Genomic DNA, 18,718 nt, shown 5'->3' on the forward strand with positions numbered 1-18,718 from the left:
TAAGAGTTTTAGCATCCTGGGTGAAACATTGTCCTGTGGCACACAGAAAGAAAACTTTCAGTAATGAGCTACTAATTTCCGTCTTCATTGTTCCTGTCCGCAGCACCGGTACCACCTTGCAGCACTGAATAAACAGCCAATTAATCCTTGCAGGACTGGGTGGGAATGGTGTTACTTCCCTCATCGGGGTGGAAAGGCTTTAACTGGGAGTGAAGCAGGGCCAGGGAGCTGATGCTGGTGTCAATCCCAGTTTGAAGATGCTGGGGATGGAAAAGTTTGAACTGGGATTCAGACAGGACCAGGGAGCCGATGCTGGTGTCAATCCCACTTTGAAGGTGATGGAGATGGAAAGGTTTGAGCTGGGAGTGAAGCAGGACCAGGGAGCCAGTGCTGGTGTCAATCCCAGGTTGAAGCTGTTGGGATGGAAATGTTCGAACTGGGATTCAGACAGGACCAGGGAGCCAATGCTGGTGTCAGTCCCAGGCTGAAGGTGATGGGGATGGAAAGGTTTGAACTGGGAGTGAAGCAGGACCAGGGAGCTGATGCTGGTGTCAGTCCCATTTGAAGGTGATGAGGATGGAAATGTTTTAACTGGGATTCAGACAGGACCAGGGAGCCGATGCTGGTGTCAATCCCAGTTTGAAGTGATGGGGATGGAAATGTTTGAACTGGCAGACAGGACCAGGAGCTGATGCTGGTGTCATCCCATTTGAAGGTGATGGGAGATGGTGAAATTCAAATCTGGTTAGGACAAAGGTTGCCCACTGCGTGTCATATGGTATGATGTTTGGGATGGTAAATGAGTTTGAACTGGATTCGACAGACCAGGAGCAGTGCTGTGTCAATCCAGTTTGAGCTGTTGGGGATGGAAAGGTTTTAAGTGAGAGTGAAGCAGGGCCAGGGAGCTGCTGCTGGTGTCAGTCCCAGTTTGAAGTGACAGCTGCCAACGGCCCCGTGGTGAATCAAAGTCTGCTGTGTGTGTATCGAAGGTTGTTTCTTTTCCACTGCGTGCATATGGTAGATGTTATCAGGAGGGAGGAGCTGAAAATGAGCTCTAGGACCATTTCCTGACCACGGCTGCAGTCAAAAACAACAAATCCCTCGATCTCCTGCTCTTGGCCAAACTCTCCTTTTCCCTCAGGCAAATCATCGCTTGGTTTCTTTGGAGATAGTGAGAAACTATGGGAAAAAGACTCCCAGGTTTAATTCTCATCTGTAAGGGCAGAGATTTAGGAGCACTCTGTAAAGTCTTGGGATTTCTGGGAATTGCCCTGGCAAGGCTGAGCCCATCCCACACTGTTTGTGCACGTCCAGCTCTGAATCCATGAGGCCATGAACACACTGCTTTGTGCCTCTGGCTGATGCTGTCCCAGGAGCTTTTGGGGTGGTGGCAATCCCTGTTTCCAGCCCTTCAGAGAGGGAAGGGTTGGTGTGATGGCTGAGCCCTTACACTGGTTTGAAAGGGATGGGGAAAAGTGTCCCCAGTTGCTGCTGTTTGTGTCCCTGGTGCTAAAAGATCCAGAGTTTTTGTGTTCCCACACTGAATAAACATGAGAAACACAGCCCTGGGAGTGCCAGGTCAGTAATACCAGGGTTACTACAAATGAGCAGGTAGCAGGGTGAGCAGGGTGGCGTTGATGCAGACAAGAGCTGCTGAAGGAGAGTGAGAGCACAGACCTCTGGAGCCTGAGCCAGCATCTGACACTGCCTGGGGTACAGCCTGTCTCGGGGCTCATGCTGGCCAAAGGTTTGTCATTATTGCCTGGGCTCTGTCACCTCTGGGGCAGGCTGGCTGCAGGTTTTGAGATGCCTGGTGCTCACCAAACCTCTGTGCCTTGCCCATGTGTGGCCACACCAGGGGTCACCCCATGGATGTGCTCAGTGCAGGGGCTGGAATTGCCTGCCCAGCTCTCACTGCTGCCCTCAGAGAGTCACTGGTGCAATTAAAGCTGTGCTAATTCTGTGTACTGCAAGGCAGAGGGAGCTGATGTTTCCAGGAATTGTTCAGTCTATCTATTTTCAATGTATTTTTTAAAGTGGTCTGGCTGGGTCTGTGCTAGTGAGAAAATGAGGTGAAACACCCTGTGCCACATCCTCATCTGGTGCACATCCAGTCAACCCTCTGATTTTGGTGGCATTACAGGCTGTCCCTAGCTAAGAATGTGATGTTCAAGGTGACCTCCTGGAGTGTCCCTCTGTTTCTTTGCTCTTCCTCCCCATCCTTCAGCACCAGCTTCTCTGTCTGGAGCTTGAGGGCAATGTGAGAATTTGCTCCTCGTGCAGCTTTTACTCTGTAGCTGTGATTCTCCCGGAGGTGCAGGCTCTCAATTTGCACTTTCCCTCTCTCCAGTGAAATGGGATCTCTTCCCTGCACCTTCAGCCTTCTCTTGCTGTCTGCTCTCAATTTCCACCCTGACAATCCCGTGGGATCAGCAGAGCCTTTCGGGCGCTGAGGTGGCTGCACAGCCAGATCCCTGCACAGCCAGATCCCTGCACAGCCAGATCCCTGCACAGCCAGATCCCTGCACAGCCAGTTCCCTTAAAATCCAGATCCCTGCACAGCCAGATCCCTGAAAATCCAGATCCCTGCAAATCCAGATCCCTGCACAGCCAGATTCCTGCACAGCCAGGTCCCTACAAACCCAGATATCTGCACAGCCAGGTCCCTGCACAGTACAAATCCCTGTACAGCCAGTTCCCTGAAAATCCAGTTCCCTGCAAACCCAGATCCCTGCACAGCTGGGTCCCTACACAGCCAGACTGCTACACACCCAGATCCCTGCAAACCCAGATCCCTGCACAGCTGGGTCCCTACACAGCCAGGTCCCTGCACAGCCCAAATCCCTGCACAATTAGATACCTGCAAATCCAGATCCCTGTACAGCCAGGTCCCTGCAAACTGAGATCCTTGCAAAGCCAGGTCTCTACAAACCCACATCCCTGCACACCCAAATCCCTGCACAGCTGGGTCCCTGCACAGCCAGTTCCCTGAAAATCCAGATCCCTGCACAGCCAGGTCTCTGCAAACCCAAATCCCTGTACAGCCAGGTCCCTACAAACCCAGATATCTGCACAGTCAGATCCCTGCACAGCCAGATCCCTGCAAACCCAGATCCCTGCACAGCCAGTTCCCTGAAAATCCAGATCCCTGCATAGCCAGGTCTCTACAAACCCACATCACATCCCTGCACAGCCAGGTCCCGGTGCTGGCTCCATCCCTGCCCCGGGGCTGGGCACCCTGACTCACGGCAGATCAGCCATGGAGCAGCTGCCTCTGGCAGTTTGGTTCAGTGAGGGCCTGTCAGTGCAATTTGCTGTTGTCTGTCCCTGCAGAGGGCTCGGGGCAGTGCTGGAAGAAGCAGCTGCTGCAGGAGGGAGCCCTGAGCACTGCCAGTGCTGGGCAAACCCAGGCAAACCCAAATAAGGCAGATCCACTTTGCTGACTGCTTTGGCAAAGCCCTGGTCTGTATCAGCTCGATTTGGCCACTGCTGGCTGTTAAATGCTGTTGAGATGCAAAAGAGCATCTTTGGTTTCAGGGCAATTGCTCCTGAGGTGATAAAACCCTACAGGGAGAGGGGACAGCCAGGTGCAGTTTGGTGTTGGCTCTTTTATGAACCTGGAGAGCTTTGTGGTGCCAGCACTGCTGGAAGGATTGGCTCTGCTTGGGTTCTCCCTAGGTTCCCCTGCCTGCCCCATCATATGACAATGACAGGACAGGCAGGGCTGCTGGTTCAGCTGGGGCAGAACTTGTGATATTTGGTGTTTTTAACTCCTGGAGTCATGTGCATGGCATCACTCGTGGTGTCTGGAGAGGGCAGCACGTGGTGCCCCCCAGTGTTGTGGCCCAGAGCTCAGGCTTTGGGGCACCACCTCCAGAAAGATGCTGCTGAAGGCCTGACTTTAGGAACCTCAAAGGCTGTTTGCATCCAAAATCTGATTTGTTGATTTTCTTGTGTGGCCTCTGTGCAGGCATCTCCTCAGCCCTGTGTCCTCACTCCTGCCCTGGCTTCTGCTGTGGTTCTCCCTGGGTGTGATGGGGCTGCAGCAGCTTTTGGCAGCAGGATTTTGGGTTTTTGCTTCCACTTGACAGCTCAGGAGTGGGAAACACCCAATCCCATCCTGCTGACAGCTGCAAATTTGTAATTTGGGTGCTGTGAGCTCCCAGAGAACAGCTGTGAGCATCAGGCCCTTCACCTAGAGGCACTGAGGAGCTGTTTGGGAGGACAAGGCTGGTTTGGGTGTATTGAGGAGCAGTTTTGGAGGACAGGGCTGGTTTGGGTGTATTGAGGAGCAGTTTGGGAGGACAAGGCTGGTTTGGGTGTGACAGTCTTGGTAGTGTGTGGCTGTGATGTTGCTGACAGGGAAATGCAGTGCTGACCTGACACAAGGGGGCTTCCTCTGCTGCCTGCCAGGAAAGCAGCGCCCAAAAATCCCCCTGAATAACCCCTTTCTGCTCATCCTTCTCCCTTTATTCTCCCGTGTGCATTGCTCTGAGAGTCAGGAGGGTTTTCTTTCATCACTGTGCCCTCCCAGCACTTCTCCTTTCCCATACTGGAAACCCAGTGTGAATTAGAAACTGCAACTGAGGGAAGAAGGAGGAGCAATGTGGTTTGTGGTGTCAGAGCCTGGGCTGGCCGAGCAGAGCAGCTTAGGAGGCGCTTCTGGGGGCTCTGGGGAGGGGATGGAGGAGCTGGTCCAGCCCTGTGGGGTCTGGCAGTGTCATGGTTGTGGATTGGGGACCCCCTGACCAGGGGGATCCCACCTGGGCAGCCCTGGAGCTGTCTGGAGGCAGGAAATGCAGAATAATCCCTCCCCACCCAGCTGTGTGCAGAGCAAGAGGGAATCAAAAGCAGCTGAAAATCCCGGATTTCCCTTTCTGTTTGGCAGAGACGGGTGGGGGAAGCACAGGGGAGGAGACAGACGAGTTAAGTGGGCTCAGCTCCACCTTTTCCCACCTCTGCACCCACACCCCTGGGGGGAACTGGCCCTCCCAGCCCTCCCCAGCTATTTATTTATCTATAATCAAAGACCTGGCTGCTGCTGACAGTCCCACTGGCCTCAGAATCTGAGAGCTGTGACACAATTCCACTGCCAGGGCCCCTCGAGTGCCAGCTGTGCCCTGGGAAGGAGCTTTGCCAAAGGTGACTCTCAGCCAGGGCTGGGGCAAGGAGGGGCAAAGGGAAGCTCCCCAAGGGTTTGGCTGTTGTGAGAGATGACTCAGTGCATGCCCTGGCTGGGTGGCACCCTCTGTGCCACCGTGCTACGTGCCCACATGTCATGGAAACCCTGACACTGCTCCGTGCCTGCGTGGCACGGGTGGCATTGGGAAATGAGCCTTGATATGGGTCTGATCCTCACTGCTGGGGTAAAGTCACCCTGCAATGGTGCTGGCAGCTCAGGAAGGGATGGATCAGGCCTTCCTGAAAGAGGGGAGAAGCTGCTCAGGGCCCCACTGCTGTGAAAGGCTGGGTGATCCCCTTGTCCCACTGTCTGCTCCCTGACCCTCTGCAGGAGCTTGGATTGTGTTTCCTCTCTGTTTTCCCTGCAGTTAGGGGAGCCAGAAAGAGCTCAAAATCTAATTTCCTACCAGAATCAGGCTGATGCTGTCCCAGTGTCCCTCTGGCTGTGCCCTCTCTCCCCAGATGACTTCTGAACCCGCCGACCCGCGCCGCGCAGATCTGGCTCAGGGCTCGCACATAATTGAGTCTATGCTCAGAGATGATGAAATGAGATGGTTGAGAGGAGGAAAAGAATCTTGTAAATGCCCCAAAACATCTGTAGCATGAGTTCATGTATTATTAGACACCAGCAAATCCACATGGGAGATGCTTCTTACAAACACTTAACCGCAAAAACATTTTCATTCTCGGTTCGTGCGTTTTTAGGCACCAAAAACAGTCTTGAGACACAAAACCATAGGAAGCAACACAAGTAGTTTCAGTGCTCATGGGATAACCTTTTATTTTAATAAAACCTGAAGTTCTTTTGGCACTCAACGTGATTCCCAGAGCCAAGGTTTGAAGGAAAAACAACATAAATCATGGGCTCGACAGTAAAAAGTTGGGAGGGTCAGCAGCACTGTGGCCAGACTCAGCCATGGTGTGACTTGGTGGCACTTGATGAGTTTGTTGATATTTCTGAGGGACAAATCTGGCACACAGCATTGTTTGGGAGAGCACTGCTCCTCCATGCCAAAACCCCCACCACAAAATGAGTTCTGGCCATGGAGGGAGGCCCTGGAATAACTTCCCCCTCTGAAACAATGCGCAGCGGAAACGTTTCAGAGTGGTAATTACCAAAGGGAAAATAATTTTTTTTTTAAACATCCTTTGTCTGAGCGCCTAACAATACCTGGGAATACTGAAGGACTTTTCCAATCCTTAATTGACTTTTCAGCCATGTCAGTGTTTGTTTCTGTATCTCTGCAATAGCCAGCTCAGGGCTGGGCAGCGAAACTTTCCCTTTCCAGCTCTTTTCCTGACTCTCACATGGCCAACAGCAGTAAGTGTGTGCCCAGGCTGTCACAGCACAATGTTTTCATGTCCACTCACTGCAGCCCTGCCCAGCCCATGGTGAATTTGGCCCAGATGCCTTGGCAGGGGCTGTGCAGTGTCAGCACTGGGGTTGCTGCTCCAGCTGCTGGATGTCTCTGCTGCTGCTCCTGCAGCTCCTCTCCCTCATCCCTGGGGCTGCTCCAGCCCTCTGGCTCCTCTCCTGGCTGCTGGCTTTCACTCACATCAGCTCTTCACTCTGCTGGAGCCTGGCTCCAGGGTTTCACTCCTCACTTCAGATCAGGCTTTCCTGCAGCCTCCCGGCGTGTCTGGGGTTTGATTTATGCTTTCCCTGATGTTTGTGCGGTCAGAGGAGATGCAGGACCATTGTTGGAACATCCTTTTCATATCCCCTCTTAAGGGGCTCTGTTCCTGTTTAACTGGCTTTCTTATTTTCAGTAATCTCAGTTATTTATTGGTGTTATTAACGTTGTGTGTGTGGAACTTTGCTGTTGCCTTGTTTCTCCCCATGATCTGGCATTTAAATCTGTTCCACCTTATTCCTATACCGGGATAACTTTGTGCAAATCTATTTTATCAACTCAGCGCCTTGCAACCTGTTTGGCTCCATTTTCAAGCTTTGGACATAAAACAATCTTGTGCAAGGTATCAACCCCTCGTGCTTCTTCCCTGTGCCTGTGCTGTGGCATCACTTTTCTCTTGGGCCTCTCGGCAGCTCTGTGGCATCACCCCCTGCCCTGTGTGTGTCCAGGCACGTCCTCCCAGCACAGGGCAATGAGTGCAGGCTCAGGGAGCTGAGTCTGGGGGTGACACAGCCCCCAGCCTGCATCCCTGTCCCCAGGGGGAGCAGCACTGTGGGCTCGCAGCCCGTCCCCAGGGGTGCCCTGTGTGTGCTGTCACCTGGGCAGGGGGCACGGGGAGCCTCTCCTGGCCTTCCCTAGCCCAGGAGAGACAGTGGGAATAAAGCTGGAATAAAGCTGGAATAAAACTGGAATAAAGCTGGAAAATAGCTAGAATAAAACTAGAATAAGGCTGGGATAAAGCTGGGATAAAGCTGGAATAAAACTGGAATGAAGCTGGAAAATAGCTAGAATAAAACTAGAATAAGGCTGGGATAAAGCTGGAATAAGTCTGGAATAAAACTGGAATAAAATTGGAGTAAAGCTGCCCTCCTGCTCTCCTGGCTGGATGCACAGCCAGTCCCCATTCCCCATCTGCAGGCCCAGGTGGGGTGGGTGTACCTGTCCCTGCAGCAGCACAGCCACCAGGGCTGGGACAGGAGCTGAGGAGGAAGAGGAGGAGGAGGAAGAGCTGCTCTGCCCAGCAAAGTTTCCCTGATATCCACTGGGATTTCTCCGTGGATCGGTTTCCAGAGCCTCCTGTTTGTGGGATTCTCCATTTACGCGCCTCAGCTGAACGCGTGGTTCTGGCTGGGTGCTGTGGGTGGAAAGCTGTGCTGCCTGCCCTTGGATGTGTTTTTGAAAGGTGAGCAGAGCCAGAGCTTTGCTCTGCTCTGTGTCCACCCAGGTGCTGGATGTGTGTTTTCAATATCAAATGAAATCTCACCATTTCATCTAATTTTTCTGGCAGATGAGAAGGAACAGCTTGATTTCAGAGCTGAGTTTCCCTTATCCTGATGGGCTCCACCTATTCCCACTTTTCCCTGGAATTTTCTGTGGCTCCATAACCTTTCCCCTCTTTTCCACCGGTGGTTTTTCCTTTCCCTGGCTGTTCTGCAGAGAAGCCAAGCAAGCAAGGATGGAAATTACAATAAGGGAGCACCTGGGAGCCTTGAACCCGCCACACACTGATTGCTAAGCAACAGGGAGAAATGTTTTTCCTGTTTTCCTTTTGGTTGCAGGCACCTTAGGTGGTATTTGTTAAAAGAGCTGACTGAAACATTCTGGCAGAAAGGTGATGGGGAGATAAAAGCTGCCTTTAAAGACAAACAGCTCGAGAAATAATAATGGTCCTTAGCAGAGGGGCTTAAACCTGCTGGACTCTGCACTCCAGGGAGAGCCAGGGAGGAGGGAAAACGTTACCACCAAGAGCTGCAGCTTCCTCCAGGGTGGGGATGTCCCTAACAAAATCCGGTGTGGGGATATTCCTAACAAAATTTGGTGATGTCCCTAACAAAACTCGTGTCTTGTGATCCTGAGCACTCTGAGATCTCTTGGTGCTTTTCACACCTTGGGCCCTGCTGCCTTCAGCTTTTTTGGGCACATTTTGATATTAATGGTTGTATCCTGCCTCTTATTTTTCTTTGAGTATTTTCTTTGCTGTGAAGGAATCCAGGTGCCTGCTTGAAGTTTGCTGTGGTTGCTTCTTTCTGAGAAAGTGGCTTGATCTCCCCCCACCTCACACGCTGGCCTTGTTCTGATGAGCTTTTAGAGGTCAGAAAGTTTGGAAAACAGATGTTTGTGTTGTTGCTTGCTGCCCTAATGGAAGCTCCTCAAATACTTGATAAATTGCCTGGAGAAGAGAAGGTTTGGGGCAATCTTAGCATCACAGAGCATGAAGTGGCTTCAAGAGAGCTGGAGAGGGATTTTGCACAAAGGTCTGGAGTGACAGGACAAGGGGCTTTAAAATGGAGGAGAGTGGATTTAAAAGTAGATATTAGGAAGAAATGTGCCCTGTGAGGGTGGTGAGGTTTTCCAGGGAAGCTGTGGCTGCCCCTGGATCCCTGGAAATGTTCCAGGCTTGGAGCACCCTGGGCCAGAGGAAGGTGTCCCTGCCCATGGCAGGGGTTGAACGAGACAATCTTTAAGGTCCCTTTCAACCCAAACCTGTTGGAATCTTAAAAAAACCCAACCCCCCAAAAAAATCTGTGATTTTTCTACAACCAAGGGAGTGGTGTAAGGAGTAGGATGGAGGAGAAATATTCCTGCAAGGCTTGTGGGATAATTGCTGAGCTTCAGGAGCCTCGGCGGGAGCTGCCTGTGCACAGGGGCTGCAGGAAATGAACCTCAGAATGGCTGGATGGAGACTTTCAGATCCTGATTGCCCAGGGATTTGCTGTGCTTCCTCTGCTAGGAGCTGACAGTAATTAGGGGCTTGCCTGGCTGTGTTAATGCTTGCTGAGGAGGAGAGCTGTGATCCCAAATTAACCCGGCTGGCCGAGGGGTGCTGCAGCTGGGGAAAGGCACAAGGGGCAGGAGAGCCTGAGCCAGCCTTCCTCCCTGCCAGCACCGAGTTCACAGTGCCTGCTCTGTCAAAAACAGCTCCAAAAAATGCCCAAAACCTGGAGGCAGAGTGATCCAACTGCCCTGGATCTGAAATACTCAGCAGAGGACCTCCTAAAATCTGTGTAAGCTGTGGCTGTCATCTAAAATCTGCTTAAATCAGGGCATTGATCATGCTGGGAGTGAGAATTGGGTGTGGGAGGGTCTGAGGTCTGTTGGTTCCCAAATTTGGGGGGACCCAATCTCACATCTCTGTACAGATTGTATGGACAGAGCAGTGACATCGTTTTCCCTTCTTGCTCAAACTTTCCCCCTCATCCTGAAGTGGAACAGATAGGTTGTTTACTGTACTATTGTTATTATTGTTATAATTGTTATTATTATTATTATTATTATTATTATTATTATTATTATTATTATTATTATACTATTCTTATTATTATTACTATTACAACTACTACTATTTCTTATAAAATGCCCTTCCAGCAGAGCCTGGGCAGTTAAAACAAAAATCTTTTCCAATTAAAATCAGAATGCCCAAAACATTTTGATCTAGCTCATAATGCCTAACCTCCAGTTAGTAATTCCTGTAACTAGGTAGCACTTTTCCTCTAAAATGCCTTAAAAACAGCAAGAAAAAGGGCTTCCCCAGCTGCACAATAGGAGGAAGTGCTGAGGGCTCCGTGTCAGAGCCTGACACAGACTCGCCTTGTGAGCTGGTGCCAGAGCTGGGACAGAGGCCGGATAACGCTGCAGCTCCCACATAAAGCAGCCCAGTTCCCCTCAGAGGCTGCTGCTTTGGGTCTTGGGTCCCTCTCTGGTCCATCAGTGAGAGCTGGAGATGTGTGATGCTCCAGAGGGGCTCACTTTGAGGTGGTGAGGGTGATTCCTGCCTTCTCTGCTCGGGTCTGGGATCGGCTCTTTGCAGCTCTTGGCATCAGTCCTGCTGTGGTTTCACTGGGGCTCAAAGGGAATGTGGGGTTGTTGGGGGGCTGGCACTGCCCTGGGGGTGCTGGCACTGCCCTGGGGGTGCTGGCAGGAGCACTGGGTTGTTTGCAGGCAGCTGATGCCAGGCAGGAGCAGCTCCTGTGGGAGTGTTTGTGAGCCACGCTTTGGGGTGGGCACCTTCACTTGGTGGCAAAAAAAAAACCCCACAGGAACACTGAGCACAGGATCTGGGTCATTGTGGGTTTTGCCCTGTAGGAAATGTGCTGGGAAGCCCCACTCAGCAGCAGCAGGGAGAGGAAAGCAAAGGAGGGATGGAGGATGGAGCTGAGGGAATGCTGGGACACCACAGGCTGCGGAGAGACAACTCGGGGTCCAGGCTGAGCCCAGTTATTAACTCAGTCTGAATCTGCAGGTCCTGACTATGACAGATTGACCCAAATTGATTCCCAAACCAGAAAACTGGCTTAAAGTTGCCAAAAGTTTCTCCGTGTTACCCTCTCCATGTTGCTGACCCTGCAGGAAAGGCTGGAGGCTGCAGCAGAGGAGCAGAGCTGCTCCAGTGTTGGGCATGTGGGTTTGTATTTATCCAGCCAAGAGCTGATTTCAGAGGGCTGGAAAGGCAAAAATTGGTGGATTTCTCACAGCACCCAATTCCTGGGCCTGCCAGAATGGATGGGACATTTACAGATGGCATGGAAAAGCTCAGCGTGCTGTGAAAAGTTTCTGGCTGAGTTTGCCAAGTGCAAATTGACAGTATATTTTTTTTAATGAGTCACTCAAGCACTGATCCTTTTCTTAAATCCCTGAAGTCACGTGCATGTCAATTAATCCCATTTTGCAACAATTTCCTGACCTTCAAGAATTCTGGAGGGAAACCTGAGGAAGGGATGCTGCCTGTTCCCTTTCACCTGTGTGCTTAGAGGCAAATGAGAAGCCCTGAAAAGTCATTTGTTTTGAATCTCATGATTTTCAAGATCCTTGCCTCTGAGTGTTTGGGGTTAGCTAGGCAGAGCAAACATCCTGAACTTGGGCTCCTGACCCTGCTTTGAGTGTTTTGCTTTTCAGACCCAGAAGGTTCCCAGGAGAGGAGAGAGGAAACTGACTGGCTATTTTTAAACCCCTGCAGTCGCTTTCCTGCCTTATATTATTTATTATCCATTATCAGAAGTGTTTTTCCCCTGAAACCATCTTTAGTGGTCAACTGAGGGATGCTGAAAATTGCCCATCAGACAGAGCTGCATCTTTCTGCAGAGGTCAGACGGAGCTGGAGGCTCTGGGAGGGTTTTGCCAGCTGAAAATGAGTGCTGCTGTTGTTTGCTGTGTGCCCTCGAGCCCTGCCAAGCAGTTCCAGGGGTGGGCTGTGATTTCTCTGCCCTAAGACTCAAACATGAAGCAAAGCAGAGTCTCCCTCCGAAATATTTCACAGCTTGGAGAGGCAACGTTGATTTCTGCTGGAAAGCAGGTCCATGGCTCTGATTTCAGCAGGTCCCTGCCTCTGATTCCAGGATATCTCTGCCTCTGATTCCAGCATGTCCCTGCCTCTGATTTCAGGATATCTCTGCCTCGGATTCCAGCGTGTCTCTGCCTCTGATTCCAGCATGTCCCTGCCTCTGATTTCAGGATATCTCTGCCTCTGATTCCAGCATGTCCCTGCCTCTGATTCCAGCATGTCCTGAGCAAAGGGATGCACAGCTCTGGGTTTCACAGCACATCTTGCCGTGCCATGTGGTTCCTGCATGAGGTGTCAGTGGGGCTTGGGGACACCTTTCCAGGGAGCAGCATCACATCCTCCTGTGGTGGAGAGAGCTGCCCTGACCCACTGGCACTGCAGGGTGTCCTGGGCAGGGATCAGAGCTGGATTTCTGTGCCTGGGCAGGTTAAACTGTGTCTATTGCCCCCAAAGATGTGGGGCTGCCAGGGCAGTGCGAGGCCCTGCTGCTGGGCTGGGTCCCCTTTCCCAGCATGTCCAGGAAGTCCCCTCTGACCTCTTTGGCTCCAGATAAAGCAGGACAATAGGCCACGTTGTCCTGGCTCATCCTTCTGCCTGGTAAACTTTCCAGTTGGAAGCCTATCACGGCCTGGCAGCTTTGTTAATCCCTTCCTGCCCGGGCAGGAGCTGCTGGTGCCCTGGGCAGAGCTGGACATGTGAGCCTTGGCTCCATCCTCGCTGGAAATAAAGCTGCAGGGCTGCAAGGCCCTGGGAGGCCGATGTTATTTCAGCTGCAGAGGGAGCTGAGGCATGAAAATCCGGGTTTTGGTGGTGTCAGCAGCACTGCCCCGACCCTGGGATGCAGTTTGTGAGTTTGTGAGGAGAGAAGGGGAAGAGCAGGGGAGGGCTGGAGCACGCAGTGCTCAGCACAGGGGGCTGATGAATCACAAACAGTTTTGCTCATTTCTCGCTGCCTCTGAAAACAAAATTATATTGCAGGGGTTCTCTAAAGCGGGATCTGCAGCCCTGCTGTCCCCCAGGCTCGTTTTGCTTTCCCGGAGTCCCTGCTGGGCTCAGAGCACTGTCCTGGCCCCTGATCCCCCCTTTGCCTGTGCTGGGGGGCTGGCACTGACTCACAGGGGGTCACAGGGGACACTGCCCGCTGCTCCCGCAGCGCTGTCACCGTGTCACCAAGCTGAGCTCATGGGCTGAGATAACGCTGGGATGAAAACACGTGCTGATATGATATTCACGGGCTGGCAGTTCACACTTTTCCTTTGGCTGGGTGTGTGAGCCCCAGGTGCTCCAGGAGCACCCGGTGACACAAAGCTCCTCGCCCAGAGCCGTTGTCACCTGTGTGACTTTGCTCCCTCCCATCAACGGTAAAAAACAAACCCGGTGTTTTTTTGTTTTTTGCCCCACCCAGCTGAGGCTGGAGCTCCGGGCACCCCATCCCACAGATAGATCATGACACGAACAGTGCAATGGGGAAGGAGGTAAGGGAGTAGAAAGTTTATTTTTGGGCCGATGGGGATTTTGAAGTTTGTAATGAATTTTCACTCTCAGAAGGAGGTGAGGATTTCTGTTCCGGAGTGGATGTAGGTTGCTGTTGGGGTTAGGCTGATTAAGAAGGAGGGTTTGGCTGTGTTTGTGATTGTGCTGGGGGTGTTCTGGAGGTTGTTGGGTAGAAGTGGAAATAGGATGGGGGTGGAGACGGTTAAGAGTATGAATGTGTTTAGGACTAGTGAGAGGTCCATTACTATTGGACTTGCGCCAAGTGAAGCTCCTGAAACCATTGGATTACTATTATCTAATGTGAGTACGGAGAAAGTAAGGAGAGTGAGGTTTTATACTCAGATACAAGACTTAGCAGTTCTCGCCGGTTTTACCTCTCCTCCATCACCATCATCCTCATCTTCCTCCTCCCCTTTGCGCGGCCTCGGGGCTTTTCACACCCGCCGCGTCCCATCCCCGTTCCCCCTCCCCGAGGGGGCCGAGCCGAGCCGGGCCAGCCCCTGAGGGCGGGCGGAGGCTGCGGGAGGGACGGGAGGGAGGGAGGAAACCCAGCCGAGCTTTACAGCCCAGCCGGCTCCGTGCCTGCCCCGCCGTGACATCAGCCCCGCTCCGTGCGTGCCTGCCCCGCTCCGCTCCTCTCCTCTCCTCTCTCCGCCGAGCATCGCCCGCACATCCCCGCTGCGGCTCCCCGGGCAGCCGGGGGGGCTGGCGGGGCCGGCGGCGGGGTTGGGGGCAGCCGGGGATGCGGGCGCGGCGGCCCCGCCGATGGTGAGCCGCCGCCGGGCCCCGCCGCAGCATGGCCCCGCCGGCCCCGAGAGGATGTTCGAGGGCTGCCGGCGGGCCCGGAGCCTCTGGGGCGGCGTCAGGCTGGAGGTGGCCGGAGAGAGCAGCCCCGTGGTGCTGCACAGCTTCACGCAGCTCGACCCCGACCTGCCGCCGCTGGAGGTGAGCGCGGGCTTTGGGGGGGTTTGGGGGGCTCTGCCTCGGTAGGGCTGGCCCCGGAGTTTGTGGGCATCCGCAGGGTGATTCGCAGAATGCTGTTACACAGAATCGCTGAGCGGTTTGGGTTCGGAGGGACCGTAAAAATTATCTCTCCCCACCCTTGCTATGGGCAGGGATGCCTTGCGCTAGCCCAGGTTGCTCCAAGCAGCGTCCAGCCTGGCCTGGAGCGCTTCCAGGGGCAGCCACAGCTTCTCTGGGCAGCCTGTGCCTCATCACCCTCACAGAGAATAATTTCATCCTAATATCTAAATCTGCCCTCCTTCAGCTTAAATCCTACCACTCCATGCCCTTGCAAAAGTCTCACCAGCCTTCTTGTAGGGCCCTCTGGGTGCTTAAGGTGTTTCATTTTATTGAACAAATGGGTGCCCCTACTTGGCTTTTTTTGCTGTGAGTCTCTGTGGGACTCTAGGGAGAAACCAGATGCTCTCCCTCCAAGCACACAGGGAAAGAGGTAGATTGCTAAAACTTCGGGCTTTTCATATTTTATTTGAGACTTTGGCTGCGGGAGGCAGGAGCCTACTCAGATCTGAGCTGTTTCTAAAGGCTTCAGGCTTGTCCAAACCACAAAAGCGTCCTGTGGGAAGGTTACGGGCATCGGGATGACTTTCCTGGAGGATGCAAAAATATTTGTGCTTGTTTGGATTCGACCCCCGGGTGGCTCAAAGTCAGCCTGGTCCCAGCGAGGCCCGAGCGCTTTGTTGATGGCAGCTGCATGTGGAGGCAGCCGAAATAATCTGAGTCAGAGCTGGGCCTTTTATCTCGGTAATGGATGATCGTCATCGGTGTGATGGGAGTGTCGCTGGTGGGGAGCAAACGGTGTGTCAGGAGGAAGGTTTTGCTGTTCAGAGCCGCAGCCCTGGCGGTGCAGGGGTTAACAGCAGCGAGGGTCAGCCCGTCTGGCTTTGCTGGGATTTAGAGCCAGCTGCAGATGTGCTGCTCTGGATGCTTCCCGCTGGAAAAGGGGCGGTGGAAGGGGGGGAATCACCGCTGAAACCTCTCCGGCTGCTGTGCAGATATCCGGGGAGGGCAGCGCCTCCTTCTCCCCAACAACCAAGCCCGCAACCTGCTGGATGGAAAGTCCTGCTCAGGAAGGGCTGATGAGCTCAGGCTGTTCCGCTTCACCTCTGGCCTGGTGGCAGCCGAGCTCCCCAGCTCCGGGAGGGTTCGTGGCAGCTCCATCCAGCTTGTTTTCGCCGCTCTCCCCTCCCCGCTGCTCTCTCCTGGGGGTGGGCGTGCTGACATGCTTTGGAGTGCATCATCTGGTTCGTGTTATGCCTGGCAGGAAGTCCAGCCTCGGGAGGCGCAGGGGCCGCGATTTTGGCAGGGAGAGCAGGAGCAGGGAGGGGGAAAAAAGAGGGGGAAAAAGAGGGGGTGATGCAGCATGCTGCCCCTCTAATCCCAGGGGACACGATGTGCCCGGCTGGAGGAGGCTCTGGAGCTCAGGGGGGATTTGGAGCATCTTGGATGATGGGGCTGAGGGAGGTTTTGCATGGCCCTGAGCAAAGCCCTGCTCACCTGAGCCTGGCACGGGCACAGCTGCCAGCCAGGGCTCCCCCCGAGCTGTCTGTGCCCACATCTCTGCCCTGGGCTGTGCTGGGAATGGTCAGAGCACAGCCCCAGCATCCCTCCAGCTTTCCTCCCAGTCCTGAATAGAGAAATTCCTTCTTTTTATTATTTTTTTCCTACTTCCAAGCGATGGTGAGATTAGGGGCAGCCCAGAGGGGTGCACTGTGACCTCCTGGGCAGCTTTGGGATGCACGGGGTGTTCACTGCATGACTGGGGAAAGGAAAAAATGTGTCACTGTTGTGACAACTGTGCTGGCCTGGCGGGGCTGCAATCCTCAGGCTGTGCACTGAGAGGAGAAAGCAGATTATTTGAATAAGATCCCCCAGGGACCATCAGCGCTTTGCTGAGCCCCAGTGACAGTCCCCAGGACCTTTGTCACCTCATCAGGGGGAGCTGTGCTGGTTTTGGCAGAGCTCCTGGCTGCACAGTCTGGTCCCACAGGGGACCGAGGCTCCCTGGAAAGCTGCTGGGCAGAATGCAGGGAGTGTGGCTCTCTCTGGTCCTGGCTGAGCCCCCAGGGGAGGGCAGCAGGGCAGCCTTGGCCTGTATCCCACAGCAACGGTATCGATCAGCATCCGAGAGCATCACTGGGTGAGCCCTGGCAGCCAAGGGCTCTCAGCAGGATTCGAACCACGGGGGATGGAAAATTTAAACTGGCTGTCTCAAGTGGGGGATTGACAGGGCAGCTTTGCAGACCTTTTGTTTTGACCTTTTCAGTTCCAGTCCGTTCCATATTCAGCAGTGACTGTCAATCCTCCCAGTCCAGCAGGAGCCACAGAGTGAATCTGGTGGCCCTCCTGGTCCTGCTGGCCAGGAGTGGCCTAAAACACCACTGCAGATGACACAGAGTGAAACTTTCATGCAGCTGATGTTGCTGAACCTCTGAGGAGGCTGGGCTGACTCTCATAAAAAAAAAAAAAGCCCTCATAAAAAAAGTCCTTGTAATTCTGGCTGTGTTTGTTTTCTGAACAATTAGGAGATTTTCAGTTGCTAAATGAATCCTTGAAAACTTGAATTGCTCAGCCCAGATGCCTCATAGGTCAGCGCTTGCTCTTTACAGCTGGGAGGGAGAGGCAAAGATATCTCTTAAAAGCCATTTTCTTTTCACTTCCTATGGTGCCTTTGGAATAAGATCCTTTTCCCCCAGCCTGTTCTCCTCCCCCAGGCACAACCTGATATGTCCCCTGCAATTTGCCAGATGAGCATCATCTGTTGGTATTTCTTGGACCTTCTGGCTCCCTTCCAGAGGGGTTTGGTGAGGCCTGGAGCAGGCTGGGATGCTGATTGTTGGTGGCTGATGCAGGATGGGAATAACAGAGATGGGAGGGGTTTTTTTTATTATTATTATCGTTTGATAGGGTTAGGAGAAGCTGGAGAGAAGCTTCCAAATGACTTTGTGCAATAATTGTTTTGTTCAGATGCTGCTGTGCCACGTTTCCATAAGGGTGGGGATCCCCATGCTGGGGTCTCGCTCAGATTTTAGTGGATTTAGTACCAGACTGGCAGCCCTGGAAACTGAAATCTGTGTTTGTTCACAGGCTGAATGGGCAAACCACCCCCCAGGCCACCCCTGTGCTTCAGCATCGCTCAGCTTCAGCCCCGTGGCCCAGATCACACTATTGCTCCACTGCAGCCTCTCTTTTTGTGGCTCTCAGGGTGGCATCACCAGGCAGGGGCAAATAAATGCAGATTATTTGTCTATTCCTGGAGTATTTCCCCACTTCCCTGGGCCTGGCTTTGGGGTGTGATGAGCCAAAGGAGCATCAGGCCAGCTGTGCCTGCAGGGATGGGTCTCATTGAGCACCCAGCACTGTTTGGGATTTGGGGTCTGGTTGTGACCACCCCACTCTCAGGGCCAGAGCTCTGCCTGGTTTAGGGCCCCCTGAGCTGGTCTGGCCAGCAGCTCCTCCATCTCCCCTCCCAGCTCTCTGTGCCCCTGAGGGGAGAGTAATTGAAGGAGGAAAGAGCTTATTTAGGTCACTCTAGACCACATTTAAAGGCTGGGTTTGCCCTGCTCACACTTTCTCTAACACCCTTATCTCCAGAGCTGCCTAATGCCTGGCTTCCAAACGTCCGTGCTCCTTTTATTTAAATATATCCTTGCAGCAGGGCTGTCTCAGTTCTCAAATATTTCTTCATCTCCCACGGACTCAGCAAGAGGGGGGAAAAAAATGTGGTTGCTAAGGAGCAGGATTTGGATACAAAGCTGGCTGAGCTGCTGGCGGGGGGCCCCGGGGGGCTCCAGCACAGCTCAGGGTTTGTGCATTGCTTTGGTGGGGAGGATTGGGGTTTGAAACATTCCTCTGGCCTTGGGGAGAAGGAGTTGAGTTGTGGGACTGAGTAATTTTACAGGTTAATGTGATTTTGCGTGGGTTAGATCCCACAGCAGCATCCGTGGCTGCTCCCAAGTGTGTGTCTGTTGTTCCAGGGGTCGGTGGGGTCTTTGTTTTGCAGAGAGAAGCATCTGTGGGCTGAAAGGTGAGGCTGGCAGTGGGGTTTGGTGCCCAGGAGGAAGCATCACGCTGGAATTGTGAGGGAGCATCCCTGGGAACAGCAGCAGCA

The 18,718-nt window shown here is 53.2% G+C and overlaps 1 protein-coding gene across 5 annotated transcripts in view; it reads left to right on the top strand.

The window, feature by feature from the left end:
• The window catches only part of RALGDS (ral guanine nucleotide dissociation stimulator), a 54,590-nt gene that overhangs the window by 17,115 nt on the left and 18,757 nt on the right, over positions 1–18,718 (top strand). For 2 of the 5 annotated variants that reach the window (XM_064727431.1, XM_064727433.1), the window contains exon 1: positions 14,139–14,532. The exons of 2 other annotated variants lie outside the window; for them this stretch is intronic. In XM_064727431.1, coding sequence (XP_064583501.1) covers positions 14,353–14,532 — 180 coding nt within the window. In that variant the 5' untranslated portion in view covers positions 14,139–14,352. Of the gene's footprint in view, positions 1–14,138; positions 14,533–18,718 lie in introns of those variants that run through there. One more of the 5 variants, XM_064727430.1, reaches the window with a different exon arrangement.

This window comes from Zonotrichia leucophrys, chromosome 17 (genome assembly GCF_028769735.1).
Source record: "Zonotrichia leucophrys gambelii isolate GWCS_2022_RI chromosome 17, RI_Zleu_2.0, whole genome shotgun sequence".
Classification (NCBI taxonomy): domain Eukaryota; kingdom Metazoa; phylum Chordata; class Aves; order Passeriformes; family Passerellidae; genus Zonotrichia; species Zonotrichia leucophrys.